The 13,982-nt window shown below is 40.9% G+C and overlaps 1 protein-coding gene across 1 annotated transcript; it reads left to right on the forward strand.

The window, feature by feature from the left end:
- Positions 1–913: 913 nt before the first annotated feature.
- On the forward strand, positions 914–3,277 carry LOC111081427 (polycystic kidney disease 2-like 1 protein; the record flags this gene model as incomplete). Its single annotated transcript, XM_041595171.1, is given in 9 exon segments — positions 914–1,498; positions 1,501–1,826; positions 1,880–1,955; positions 1,958–2,039; positions 2,041–2,107; positions 2,159–2,386; positions 2,452–2,694; positions 2,751–3,007; positions 3,169–3,277. Coding segments are annotated over 9 exon segments (1,973 nt in total), but the record flags the coding sequence as incomplete, so codon positions are not given.
- Between the last annotated feature and the right edge of the window lie 10,705 nt (positions 3,278–13,982).

The following is a 13,982-nucleotide window of genomic DNA, read 5'->3' on the forward strand; positions in this document are numbered from 1 at the left end:
GACGCCGAATATTTTTTTTCGGTATGCATATACCTATATACTCGTAGCAGTGTGTTCTTTTCGTTTATGTACTCTTCAAGTTTGTTTTTATACCCGTACTCAAATAGAGTTAAGGGGTATCTGTATTTGTAGTGAAAGTGGATGTTTGCAATGCAGAGAAGGAAACGTTTCCGACCCCGTAAAGTGTATATATTCTTGATCAGCATTAATAGCCGAGTCGATATTGCCATGTCCGTCTGACCGTATGCCCGTCTTGATGAGCGCCTGGATCTCAGAGTCTATAAGAACTAGAGCAACCAAATTTGGTTTCCAGATTCATGTGATATCACACTGTTACAATTGTATTTCAAAATTTCGCCCCGCCCACTTCCGCCTCCACAAAAGACAGAAATCTGTGGCAGGCACAATTTTAAAGATACGATAAAACTAAAAATTTAGTATCGTAGAGACTGACCTGTCTACCAGTTTGCTGAATCTGAATCAGATCGGATCATAATTATAGCCAGAATGAAGAAATTAATTTTCAGTTGCTTTCCCGCCTCCGACAGCTAGAGACCCGCCACTTTCTCGCTCGCACACTCTGCCGCGTTCAGTGCGCGAGCAACCACTATCGGAGGAGATGTAGAATATAAATGGTAAATGTAGATTCTACATGTTCAATGTAAAATATGCATTGTAAATATATATATGTAGATAACAGATGTAGCAAAAAAAATGTAATATATAAAATTTTTTTGTTAATTCTAAAATTCTAAAAAATCAGAACCTCAAAAAATTAAATACTAACTGAGTACGGGTATAAGTCAAGTTGCGTCCCCAGAAGCGACTCACTAAAATCTTAAAAGCCAGATAACAAAAATTTTCAGCCATTTGCTTACCTCAATCCCTGTTAAGAAAAAAATTTGTATTCCAGTAACTCTGTCTGTTCGTCACCCTCACATGTTCTACTTTAACGATACAATAAAGAAACTGTTTACCACCCACGAAATGGTTGTGGCTCCATCAGTGACAGTCTCTTTTGAGAAGATTCTCACAGTCCCCGATTGGTGGGACTATTTGGTATACAACTTTATAAAAACATTGCACGGAGATATGACTCAAACTAATCCAGATAATAACATGGAGCCAAATGAAACTAAAACCAGTAGAAACAACGCTGAATCGTTGAGACGGGCCAGCAAGGCTCACTGGAATGTGGAGGATGGATATGTAGACCGCGATGATGATGATCAATCCCACAAACAGAACCAGGATTTCGAACCACGGCTGCATGATGTCGTCTTTGAAGATATCGGTGGGGTCGCCAAGCCTGAAAACCTCGACCTTGGCGAACAAGCTGTCGACACCAAAAGGGGTCCGGGTGGTTCGGGTGGCTCTTCCAGTGGTGGAGGATGGGGTGGAAACAGCTCCCAAAAGGTCTCCCATCTTCAGGGTCGTGTATTTCTGCTGGAGAACCTTTTGCTCGGTCCCCCGCGCCTTCGGCAGATTCGAGTTCGAAAGGGAGTTGCCATGTGAACGAAGACTTCGTGCGACACTTTAACACCTGCTACGCCGCCTATTCAGCGGGAATCGAGGAGAAAACCGGGTTGCACAAAGGTACACAATACCATACGATGGGCGAACTGGACGCCACTCCGATTTGGACAGTACTGGCATTCTATCGTACTGGTGGGTACATTGCTGATCTTACCTATGATAAGGATGACAGTCTGAAAAAGATAAATAAACTGAGCGACGATAATTGGCTGGATCGCGGCTCAAGGCTGTGTTTGGTGGAGTTTAATCTGTACAACGAGAACACGGACATCTTTCAGAGCGTCAAGTGGGTTCGGCTTCCATTTTTAAATTTCAGTGTATTTAAAGCTTCTTCTATAACCAGACTTTAGCCGAAATCCCCCCCACGGGAGGTGTGATGCCGCAGACGCATATGCAAACTGTTAGGCAGTATTCTTTCTTCACGATCGCAGTCTGGCTATGACTGTGGTGTATATATTTTGGTATATCATGGTCGCTTACTATACTATCTATGAGATTAATGGATCCGCAGTCAGGGTGTAAAATTTACTACAAATCGTTGCTAAATGTTCTTGACAGTATTGTATTAGTGGTAAATTATTATCTTTAATGATCGTTTCCCGATCTACATTTCCATTCCTAGCTTTGCTACCTGGCCTTGGTCTACAACGTCTGGCATACCTTCCAAGTTCAATCCCTTACATCCAAGGCCGAGGTGGAAGAAGGTTATCAAAGTATCGATGTTCTTTGCTTCGTGAACATCATCTATGTGGATATGATGGCCATTTTAGCGTTTCTTGTATGGATAAAAATATTCAAGTTTATCAGTTTCAACAAAACTCTTGTTCAGTTTACAACTACATTACGAAGGGTACATATTTTAATTTTTAAATTTGAATGGATGTAATATTTAATGAATTTTTTGAAAACTTTTAGTGCTCCAAAGATTTGGCTGGCTTCAGTCTTATGTTTGGCATTGTTTTCTTGGCCTACGCTCAACTGGGTCTCCTTCTTTTCGGAACCAAGCATCCAGATTTTCATAACTTCCTCACCTCAGTCTTGACCATGATCCGCATGATCTTGGGCGACTTTCAGTATAATCTCATTGAGCAGGCAAATCGAGTGCTGGGTCCCATTTACTTCCTTACCTATATTCTACTTGTATTCTTTATATTGCTGGTAAACTTCGAACGCTAAATATGTTTTGTCAGTTGCCATAAATTTGATTTCACTAGAACATGTTCCTGGCCATAATCATGGAAACTTATAACTCGGTAAAGATGAAATTGCAAGGCGCAGTCAATTGGGCTCATATATCTATAAGAAGCTGGCTGGGGCTCTTTACTGGATCATCCACTGTGGCCGAAAAGCGACGTGTTCAGCCTGCCCGCCTCACTGCTGCTGCCAATGAGGCTGATCTGGATGGCACGAACGTAGAACTGGAAGAGCCTAAAGTTCTAACAAACATTACCCAACAGAGTATATTAATTGAGTAAACTTACTAGTACAATTTCATGTCAGCTAAATATCTATTTCAGCGCACGGTACTTTGAAGAGATCCCCCCGATGTCCAAAACAAGAGTAAGCTCAAGAACTTTTATTGGTGTCTTTTAATATTTTTAAATCACCTGGGTTTTCTTAACTATCTCTTAGTTTGACGAATCGCGTAACACTGATTGAAGAAATTATAGAACAGCTGGTTACAAATATGGATGATGTACTAAAACGCATCGAGAGAGAGCAAGGCTCAAGAAAAAACTAGACTCGATATATACAGTCATGTATCTCAGCTAATGTTGGATATTTGAGCAGAAGCCATCAAACAGTAATTATATGGACTCCAATTTCCTGAGAAATTAGCTTGAAGTATTCAGCTAATAAATTACTTAAAAAAGCTGTTACGACAATCTTGCGATATTATCAATTAAACAACGTAACCAAATCTGAAGGATACCAACAGTTTTTACTGTGAGCTGTGTTCAGTCGCAGAACCTTATATAACAATCTAAAAAAATCTAAAAGTCCTGTGTCACGGTGTTTTTGTAACAATTCCCCCCAATCGGCTCGGTTGATTTTTATACCCGTACTCAAGAAGAGTCAAGGGGTATTGTATTGTATTGTATTTTTGGTAAAAGTGGATGTGTGTCCCGCAGAGAAGGAATCGTTTCCGGCCCCATAAAGTATATATATGTAAAGAGTAAGGGTATCAAGCGGATAAGACATGACATTAATCTTAAGATACTATCGGTAAGATGTACCGATATAAGGTAGAAGGCGATAGCGGAAGGCGATAGGAAGAAGTCGATAGTCTGAGTCGGTTTTTGGAAGCAGCAGCGGAAAGTTGTACGGGAGTTATAAGAACAATTAATCAAGTTGAACTATTTTCTAAATCATGTAATCTCTAACTGTATTTGAACTATAAGCATAATAAACAATTCTATATTATAAATCTTACATTTGGGGGCTCGTCCGAGTCGAATACAGAGACAAGAGTGGCGTGATCGAAAAAAAAAAGTTGGCCGATGCAAGAAGAGGATCGTTAAAAAGTTGTTAAAGTTGTTGTTTGTAGCTAAATAAAGTTGTAAAGTTGTTCCAAGTGGCTATAAACATTAAGTTGAACGATCCAAATTCTGTAAGCATAACAGTAGACACGGAAGATTGACAAAAATCGGTCGTGTAATTCAGTTGAAAAATTGTGAAATTCGAAGTCGCGCCGCAGCGTCGCCTGTTCTGGTGTGGTACATACACACCCATATATAGACACGCAGACACAGTTGGTGTGGTGCACATACGTAGGCAGAAGAGGCAGAACAGACAAGCAGAAAATAACCGTTGAGACACGCAAGACAGGCAGAAAAGACACGCAGAGACACGGTTTTGTACCGAAGCAAAAAATGATGAACACGCCGCCGCCGCTGCATTGGAAAGAGAAGGAGATGGCAGAAGCTGTAGCAGGAACGTCGCGCCAGAGTGCAAACGAGATGGAAAATGTTGGGAATATGGAAAACAAAGATGAGGACAAAATTGATCGGATGATAAAGCTGCTAAGTTTAAAAGTGCTAGCTGACGAGGAACAGAAGTCCAAATGAAAGTCGCTCCAGATAATTTTGGAAAATTTGTGAATAAGTGTGATGGCAAATCGGTCCCAATTGAAAAGTGGTTCGAGATTTTCAAAAAATGCCGACGCATATGAGCTTACTGAAAAGCAAAAGTATGTGCATGCCAGAGGGAAAGATGATCGGTGCAGCTAAACTTTTTTTTAGAATCTGAAAGCGTGTGCACCTATGAGGAGCTCAAATTCGTATTATTGGAGGAATTTACATTTAGCTACAATAGTGCAGACATTCATCAACAGCTGCAAGAAAGAAAGAAGAAGAGTAATGAGTCGCTGCACGAATACTCCTAAGATGAGAAAAATAGCTGCAGTTGGACATGTTGAAGACGTGGCTGTCATAAGCCATATTGTAAACGGTTTGGATATAAGAAACGAGTACAAGTATGCCATGTATCGATGTAAATCATTTAAAGCCTTGAAAGAAGAGTTCGATATCTACGAGCGTTTGAACATACCGGAGAAGAATGCCAATAAAGAAAAACATAAACCGAGTTATAAACAGCAAAGTGGGTCAGGCGGTAAAAAAGAATACTGCTATAATTGTGGATCAGGAGAGCACAAGCGCAAAGATTGTAAAGCCGAAACGAAATGTTTTAAGTGCTAATCAGAATGGTCACATTTCACGTAACTGTCCATATGAAGCCGATAAAGTCAGTACGAGTTGTTTCAGATCGTAATCGCATGAAAAAAATTCAGATAAATGGCATTGAAGTCGACTGATACAGGTTCAGATGTAACCATAATCAAAGAAAATGTGTTAAAGAGAATGAAAAACGTTGAACTTTTAAGATGCAAAACTCGTTGCGGTCTTGGCCATATAACAACGAAGCCTGTTGGATACTTTAATGCAGAGATTTTACAGTGGATAAGTTGCAGACTAACCAGAAGTTTCTAGTCGTACCAGTAACCAAATTGATTTCGATGCACTGTTGGGACACGATTTCATCAAAAAGTTTCGTTTCGTGGCTGATATGAAAGGATACACGTTTGCGAAGCTGGACGAAGATCCCAAGTCGATAGATAAGTATTCTCTTATATATAATGTCACTGAAGAGTCATCCTTTGTAGCTCCACCGCAATATCGCACAGACGTTGAACAGATGATAAAGAGCAGTTACCAGATGCCCACAGAAGTTCCAAAGCAGTGCCAATCCAACTGCAAATAGTTCCCGACAGAGTTATCAAGCCGTTTCATCACTCTCCGAGTCGTTTATCCACAGACGAAGCCAGCGCTGTGAAGAAGCAAGTAGAAGAATGGATCGAGAAAGGAATCGTACGCAAAGTCATCTTCAAATGTGGCAAGCCGAGTTGTAGTCGTGAAGAAGAAAGATGGTACACTTCGAGTTTTTGTAGACTACAGGAAATTGAACAGCATGGTATTGATGGACTGTTTCCCAGTCCCGATCATGGAGGAAATCTTGGAAAAGCTGGAGTCTGCTAAGTGGTTTACCATAATGGACCTTGAAAATGGATTTTTCCATGTTCCAATCGAAGAGCAGAGCAAGTCGTATACGGCCTTCGTCACAAAAGAGGATTATACGAGTTTAATAAAGCGCCTTTCGGATTTAAGAACTCGCCAGCTGCGTTTATTCGGTTTGTAAACTATATTTTTCAAGAATTAATCAACTCTGATGTTATGCAGCTTTATATGGACGACATTATTGTTTACGCCGCGTCGCCCGAGCTTTGCATGAAGAAAACGAAATTGGTTCTAAATACAGCTGCGCAATTTGGCCTAAAGATCAAGTGGAAGAAATGTAGCTTTCATCAGCCCCGCATTAACTTTCTTGGCCATATTATTGAGGCCGGGAAAATCTGGCCCGGCAAGAGAAGACAGCAGCAGTTAGTCGGTTTGCTACGCAAAGGATATCAAAGCAGTTCAAGCGTTTCTGGGACTCACAGGCTTTTTTAGAAAGTTCATTCCTGGGTACGCACAAGTTGCACGGCCGCTAACGAATCTACTCAGGAAAGAAGCAGTTTTCAACATTGGCGAAGCAGAACAGCAGTCGCTAAACACCTTAAAGAAGCTTCTTGTAATTGAACCTGTATTACATATCTACTCACGAGAAGCGCCAACGGAACTCCACACGGATGCGTCCAAGGAAGGTTTTGGAGCTGTATTGTTGCAGCAGTTTGATGGCAGTTTCCATCCCGTCTACTGGAGTAAAAAGACTACAGAAGCTGAATCCAAACGTCACAGCTACTATTTGGAGGTCAAAGCAGCATACCTCGCACTCAAGAAGTTTCGTCACTACCTGTTGGGGATCAAATTTGATCTTGCTACTGATTGTGTAGCGTTTAAGCAGACAATAACCAAAGCAGACATACCGAGAGAAGTTTCCCAGTGGATCCTGTATATGGAGGACTTCACATTTAAAGCAGTACATCGCCCTGGGGACAGAATGAGACATGTAGACTGTCTCAGCCGTTTTCCACAAACTTGCATGGTTGTGACAACGGAGTTGACAGCTCGGATAAAGAAGGCGCAGCAGAATGACGATTTCATAAAGGTCACAGTAGAGATCCTGAAGCAGCACCCATACCAAGACTACAAGCTAAAAGGAGGTCTTCTCTTCAAAGTTGTGAATGGCAATGACGTATTGGTTGTCCAAAGCTGATGGAAAGAGAAATCATTCAAGGATCGCACGAAGTTGGTCATTTCTCCACAGCGAAGACGATGCACTCAATTCAGCAGCAATACTGGATCCCGCATCTTGAAAGGAAAGTTGCAAATGTTATTGCTAATTGTATCAGTTGTATCATTTTCAGTAAAAAATTGGGCAAGCAGGAGGGCTATCTTCATTGTATTGACAAGGGTGACACGCCACTACACACACTGCACGTTGATCATTTGGGCCCAATGGATGCGACAGCCAAGCAATATAAATACATTTTTGCTGCAGTGCATGCATTCTCCAAGTTCGTCTGGCTGTTTCCAACCAAGTCAACGGGATACGAAGAAGTTGTGAAGAGGCTGACAGATTGGTCATTTGTGTTTGGCTTTCCCAAACGCATAGTCAGCGATAGAGGAGCAGCGTTTACATCCAACGCATTTAGCGAGTTTCTCAACGAGAATAAAGTCGAAAATGTGTGGACAACGACAGGTGTGGCGAGAGGCAACGGACAGATTGAACGGGTGAACCGTTCAATTTGGGCATAATCGCTAAGTTGTCGGTTCAGGAGTCTTCGAAGTGGTACAAGTATGTGCCACAGGTCCAGATGGCGATTAATTCGCATATCCATTCAACATTGAAGTCGGCGCCATTCGAGGTCATGTTTGGGACTAAGATGCATAGCCAAGCTGAGGGTCGACTATTGGAGGTACTCAACGAGGAGTTTGTTACGCAGTTTAACAACGAGCGCCAAGAGCTGCGTAACCAAGCGAGACACAACATCGAGCAGGCACAAGAGGTTACAAGCGCAATTACGATAAAAAACGTCTGAGCTGAGCACGGCTACAGAGTGGGAGATATGGTGGCAATCAAGAGGACGCAGTTCGTCGCAGGTCGCAAGTTGGCCAGCGAGTTTCTAGGCCCATATGAAGTCACCAATGTAAAACGTAACGGTCGCTATGACGTCAGAAAGGTGGCAAACGTTGAAGGGCCGAACATCACAGCAACGAGTAGTGACAACATGAAGCTATGGCGTTTTATATCCGAAAACGATGAGATATTATTATCTGGGACAGATGAAGATGAGCAGGAGGGCCGAATGTAAAGAGTAAGGGTATCAAGCGGATAAGACATGACATTAATCTTAAGATACTATCGGTAAGATGTACCGATATAAGGGTAGAAGGCGATAGCGGAAGGCGATAGGAAGAAGTCGATAGCTGAGTTGGTTTTGGAAGCAGCAGCGAAAAGTTGTACGGAAGTTATAAGAACAATTAATCAAGTTGAACTATTTTCTAAATCATGTAATCTCTAACTGTATTTGAACTATAAGCATAATAAACAATTCTATATTATAAATCTTACATATATTCTTGATCACATTTTTTTTAGCAGGAGGCGTTTTAGGGGGTCCCACAGTTCAGAAGCCCAAGATAAAAGAGTGTAGGGTCCAAGTTCTTCGAAGGCGCCTGACGAAGGCGCCCTTTCGCATTTTTTTTCGTCAGAGCTGGAACCTTGATGGTCACGGGAGAAGGAAATAGAACCAATTTGGTCCTTGCAGAGGGTAGCCCTTGCTGCTCTCGGAGTGAGGGGTGACTTGATTTTTTATGTCGACGTAGTTCCGGAGGCGGAATAGGTGCGTAATCGGCTTGAAGGGCACGGGCAAAAGCTTGTTGCTGTCCTTGTGGCCTGTTGCCATATTACGAACTAAATCGGTTTTGGAAGACTTGGAGGGACAGAAGAATTATCTAAGTACAATAAACACGGAAAGACGCCAAGAAATAAATATTTGTTTTGAAAACCCAGGCTGGCAGGAAAAAGGCCTCGAGCTAGCTGGAATGCTATAGTCAGGTCAACTCGGGTTGTTTGAGATCACCTTTAGGGTGATGTGCCCAAACAATGAGTGACCTTAGAGTGTGCCGAGCTGAGGAGAGCAGCGGGTGGTGGCAATACTTGGAAATATTGTTAGTGCGGTGCTCCTGTTTACCTATTTGACGAAGTCGTAAGCAGAAAATAGGTTAATTGGGATGGACTGTGTCGGTTTGGATCGACAAATTACAGATAAATCAAGTCGCCGTAAGCGTTACTGGAAGTTGCAGTCAATAATATAACTGCGGGATTGGGCGGTGGAAAACTACCGAGAAATCCAGAAGGAAAACAGCAAACATCCAAAAAAGATAAGAAAAAGTTAAATTACACTACTAGCAAAATCGAACTTTTTTTTCCTCAAGGATCCAAACTGACTTTTTCTGATAGATATAGGGATTTAAAATTTTTTAAGAATTATGGTTTTTTTTTATGGTAGAACTTTTTTTGAAGAATTTTTGAAGTCTGGTATTTTTTTTTTAAGCTTTTTTCAGAGGTAGTGCTTGTTTTTTTTATATAGCTTTAGTATCTTGCATCTGGTTGTAAAGAACTTTACTATTTTGAAAAGATAATTAAAACAGCTAGAAGTTAAGCCCGAACACTTTGTGATTACAGCTTACCGTCTGCAAATATAAAGCATTGAAATGCAAAATGCGGGCCCGACTGCCAATTGGGAACAAAGTTCCAATTGGGCAGTTGAGCTCGCAACCTTCCAAAAGGTATTTTTTGTTCATTTTTTTCCATATTTTAGGCTTAGTTAACGAATTTTGGCTCGAAATCTCTCTATAGATTTTAACAAGCGATACCTTAAACAACGCCAAATTAGTGCACCTAAACAAAAAAAATAGAAGACACAGAATATAATTTTTTTTCGACTTTTCCTGAGTTTTTAAAGTCAAAATTTTGTAAAAATACCGCACAAAAATCATAATTTTTGCATTTCAATGCTTTATATTTCCCAAACGGTAAGCTGTAATCACAAAGTGTTTGGGCTAAACTTCTAGCTGTTTTAATTATCTTTTCAAAATAGCAAAGTTCTTTACAACCAGATGTACATACAGAGCTATGTGAAAAAAACAATCGCTACCTCTGAAAAAAGCTTAAAAAAAAATACCAGTTTTAAAATTCTTAAAAAAAAAGTTGTGCCATAAAAAAAAAAAAATATCATCAAACCATTTCTAAGCCCCAAATCTTTAAGAAAAAGTTCGTTTTGTTCCTTGAGGAAAAATCATGTTGACTAGTGTTATAAATCGTGGATAGTTAAATTTAATCATGTAGTGTCCTTGTGTTTGTTTGGAAATTGTAAGACGAGGGTGAGTTTTCGTAATTTGTTATATTCGGATGAGTGCCAGCATCGCTTACGATACCAATAGTTTTTGGATTAGGCCACCTCTAATTTCAAAAAAATCCCGACACACCAATTTTTATACGGGTGTGGTGTAGTATTTTTTGTATGTGTGTTATGTGTATATGTATGTATATAGTTGGCAATATGGATACCCTGCAGTACCGGTCATCGATGTGTAAGCGACGATACATCGATGCCAACGTCATGCAGCTCGATGACATAAGCGATGACATCCCATACGATGGACTGTTTACTTTAACCCAGGGATGTCCTAGGAATATAATCGATGACATAGTAAGTCAGAATTAGCCGAGAGTAAGGCCTAAATAAGCGATGAATTTCCTTTAAAAAGAAAGGCCTATAAGCGATGAATTTCCCTTGAAAAGTAAGGCCTTAATAAGCGATGAATTTTCCTAAAAAATAAGGCCTTAAAAGGCGATGAATTTCCCTTAAAAAGTAAGGCCTTAATAAGCGATGACTTTTAGGATAAAATAAAGGCTAAATAAGTGCTGGGTTTCATTTTTTAAAATTTAATTTTGTTTATTTGTATTAAATTTAAATTTGGGTATCATCTGGCTGGCCCTGAGTCTTAAATTTCTTCGCCATGGATACCTTCTGGATTGCACTATTTTTTATATTGTGCACCGCCTTTCGAAGTGTCTTCTCAACTGGCTCATTCGGGATCTTCAGCTGCATAGCCACTGAAATTATATGAATTAAATAATATATTATTTATGTTTTGGTTATACTTGGACTTTACTTTTCAGGGCTTTATAGAAATTTTTTTAAATTTTTAGGGAGCCTCTTTCTGACGCCCGTCTAAATTATACTCCAGTAGGACCTCCTCGTCGAGCACATTTTTCAAACATTTTGGTAACGATGGCGCTGTTCCCAAATATTGTTCACCTTCGTTGTTAAGAACCAACAAAAATTACAAAATAAAACTGCAATTAGAGGATATTAATGCAGGTTAGGTTAGGTTAACCCAGTGGCGACGGCCCTTACGGGGACGCATAGGCCAATATGGCCCTTATTTGTCCATTTAATGTATTAATGTACACTGACATAGAATTCGATGAGCTCCTCACATATGGCGTTGTTCATTGCCTCTAAATTCAACTTTAGATTTTATTGGAAAGTGGCATTTGGGGGCTTTTGGATCTTCTTTACCCGAATTTTTACATGGCCACCGCCGCCAACTTCCGCCATTACGTCAAATTTTTTTTCCAGCGAGTCGAGTTGTTTATGGAGTTCATTATTTTCTTCTAAAATTTAAACATTAAAACACATTAGAATAAATGAAAATATATGAACAGAAGGTTTTATAACTTACTTTTGAAAGCCGCAATTATGCGTTTCTCTGATGTCACTGTAATAAAATTTATATTTTACAAACAATGCCAAAAACATCATCAAAAATGCATATACTTACACGTCTGTTCTTGTGGTTGAAGTTCTGAGAAAAACAATAGGTCAATACTGATTTATTATAAGAAACACATGAATGGTATACTTACGTTCGTGAAGCAAACCTAAAGCGCTTGATGTTGCTGGATTGTTTGTTTCCATACTAAACAAATTTTTTAAATGCATTTAACAAATAAATTTTATTTTTATTTTGGTTTCGAAACAGTCCGGTGAATCCTCCAAGATATCTATAGCGCCGGCAGCTGTAGATATGCACGATTCGCAATTAAACTACGCTACGGACTAAACACCTCCTTTGATTTTTTTAATACAGAAAAAAACACAACACATACAATTTAAAGTAAGTAACAATAGCAAAAACATAATCAAAATGCAAAATGGAACTAAAAACTATTTCCCCCTGATATGGCATGGCATCGGCTTTCCGTTTAAAATCTTCTACAGCAAACTATTTCTGAATATTTGCACTTCTAAATTTACTAATAATACCTAACTGAGTCGAGTCTTTATGTCTTCTACCTAAATACAAATCTTCCTAATTCCTCTTCAAATGACTCGATTTGATAATAACATTTCTCTTAAAAAGCTTACTACCTTTAAGGGGTCAATCAATCTTGAGAACCCTGCCTACTAACAATATTTGTTGTCTTCCGGGAGCCACGTACCCACTCCGAGTTTTTGAAAATTTGCTCTAGGATATGGGTTAGTTAATGGACAAAATTTTCCAGTTTAAATGGTTTTTAAAGCGTAAGACGATCCTGCAAGGTTTTTCTCAAAGTTTCCTTAGGGATTGCAGGATAACTGTTCTTTTCCAAATAATAGAAAATTTTTAATAAAACGATTCACAGTTGAGTCCCTTACGTGAAGATCAATTTCTATTGCTTTTCAAACGAGAGCAGTCTATATGCGTAGGCAGCTTAAAAATACGTACTGCTTGAAATTTTAGAATAATTTCTCAAGCGAACTTTAACAAAAAAACCGAGTTTGGCGGCTGCAAAATTTAGAGACATTGACGAATGGAGGAGACTAAAAAAAGACGTGCGCTCGAATTCAATACTATTCACCGATTTCTTCCTTCTCGTTATAAAATACTCTTAAGCTGAACTTATTTAGGTGAGCTGAAGCGAATTCGCCGGAGAGCGAGAAGAAGCTTTATCGTGTTTCCGCTTCGCTGTAGCTGCACTCGACACTAGACTTCAAATTTCTCCAAATAAAGTATCGCGCTCCGACGCGACAGCGGCCCTGTCGAAGGTTACACATCGGAGAGATGATCTCAACTGGACCGGCTTTCTGCAAGACCTGTAGGTTGTCCTGAGGTCGACCACCCTAACCTTTCCGTCCTGCCCGTGTGCTGCGACGCTCTTCCGAGGAGCCACTGTTGGGGCGAAAGGTTGTTCTCCTGCGACGACGACGAGGTCGCCTTCCTCGACGTTGGGCTGCTCCTGGTGCCACTTTCCATCTGATTTGCAAGCCCAGCGCAGACTCTCGGGACCATCGCTGCCAGTAACATCGCCCTGCTCACGAGACAAGCCGCCATCGTGCTAAGCAACTTGGACTCTTCTCGGTCCGGGGTTTGTGGTCTGGGTCTGGGTGCTGGGGGTGCGACGTGGGGCCCGCCTGTTGGAGGAGGTGCCCGGTAGTCAGGGCGTCTCCGCTCGCTCGGGTTGGGCCTTATTGATCCCAGAGGGTGCGAGTTCAGCACTGCCTCCATGCCCACCATCACGCTCTCCAGCTCCTCGGCGGTGAAGAGTGCGCTTCCGGCCGACCTTAGCAGCAGGCTCTCTGCCTACTTCACCTCTGCTTCCCACAGTCCGCCCATGTGCGGAGCTCGAGGTGGCAGGGAAGGTGAACTTGCAGCCGCTTCTCGCTGCGAACTCTCGAATTGAGTCCGCTTCTGCCTCCAGCGTCCTCCTCGAGTCCTTTGTCAAAGTGGCGACTCGCTTTGTTGAAACGCTCGCGTTGTCGCAGTCCATGGGGCTGCCATCCTTGACGACTAACGTACCTTTGGGGAGCCAATAAGAGGAGTTAGTCGTTAGATTGGAGATAATTTCGGGATGAACTGCCTTGGATGAAAAACAGACAAATAATGCTATTGTAG

The sequence above is a fragment of the Drosophila obscura genome, unplaced genomic scaffold (assembly GCF_018151105.1).
Source record: "Drosophila obscura isolate BZ-5 IFL unplaced genomic scaffold, ASM1815110v1 contig_103, whole genome shotgun sequence".
In the NCBI taxonomy this organism is placed as follows: Eukaryota; Metazoa; Arthropoda; class Insecta; order Diptera; family Drosophilidae; genus Drosophila; species Drosophila obscura.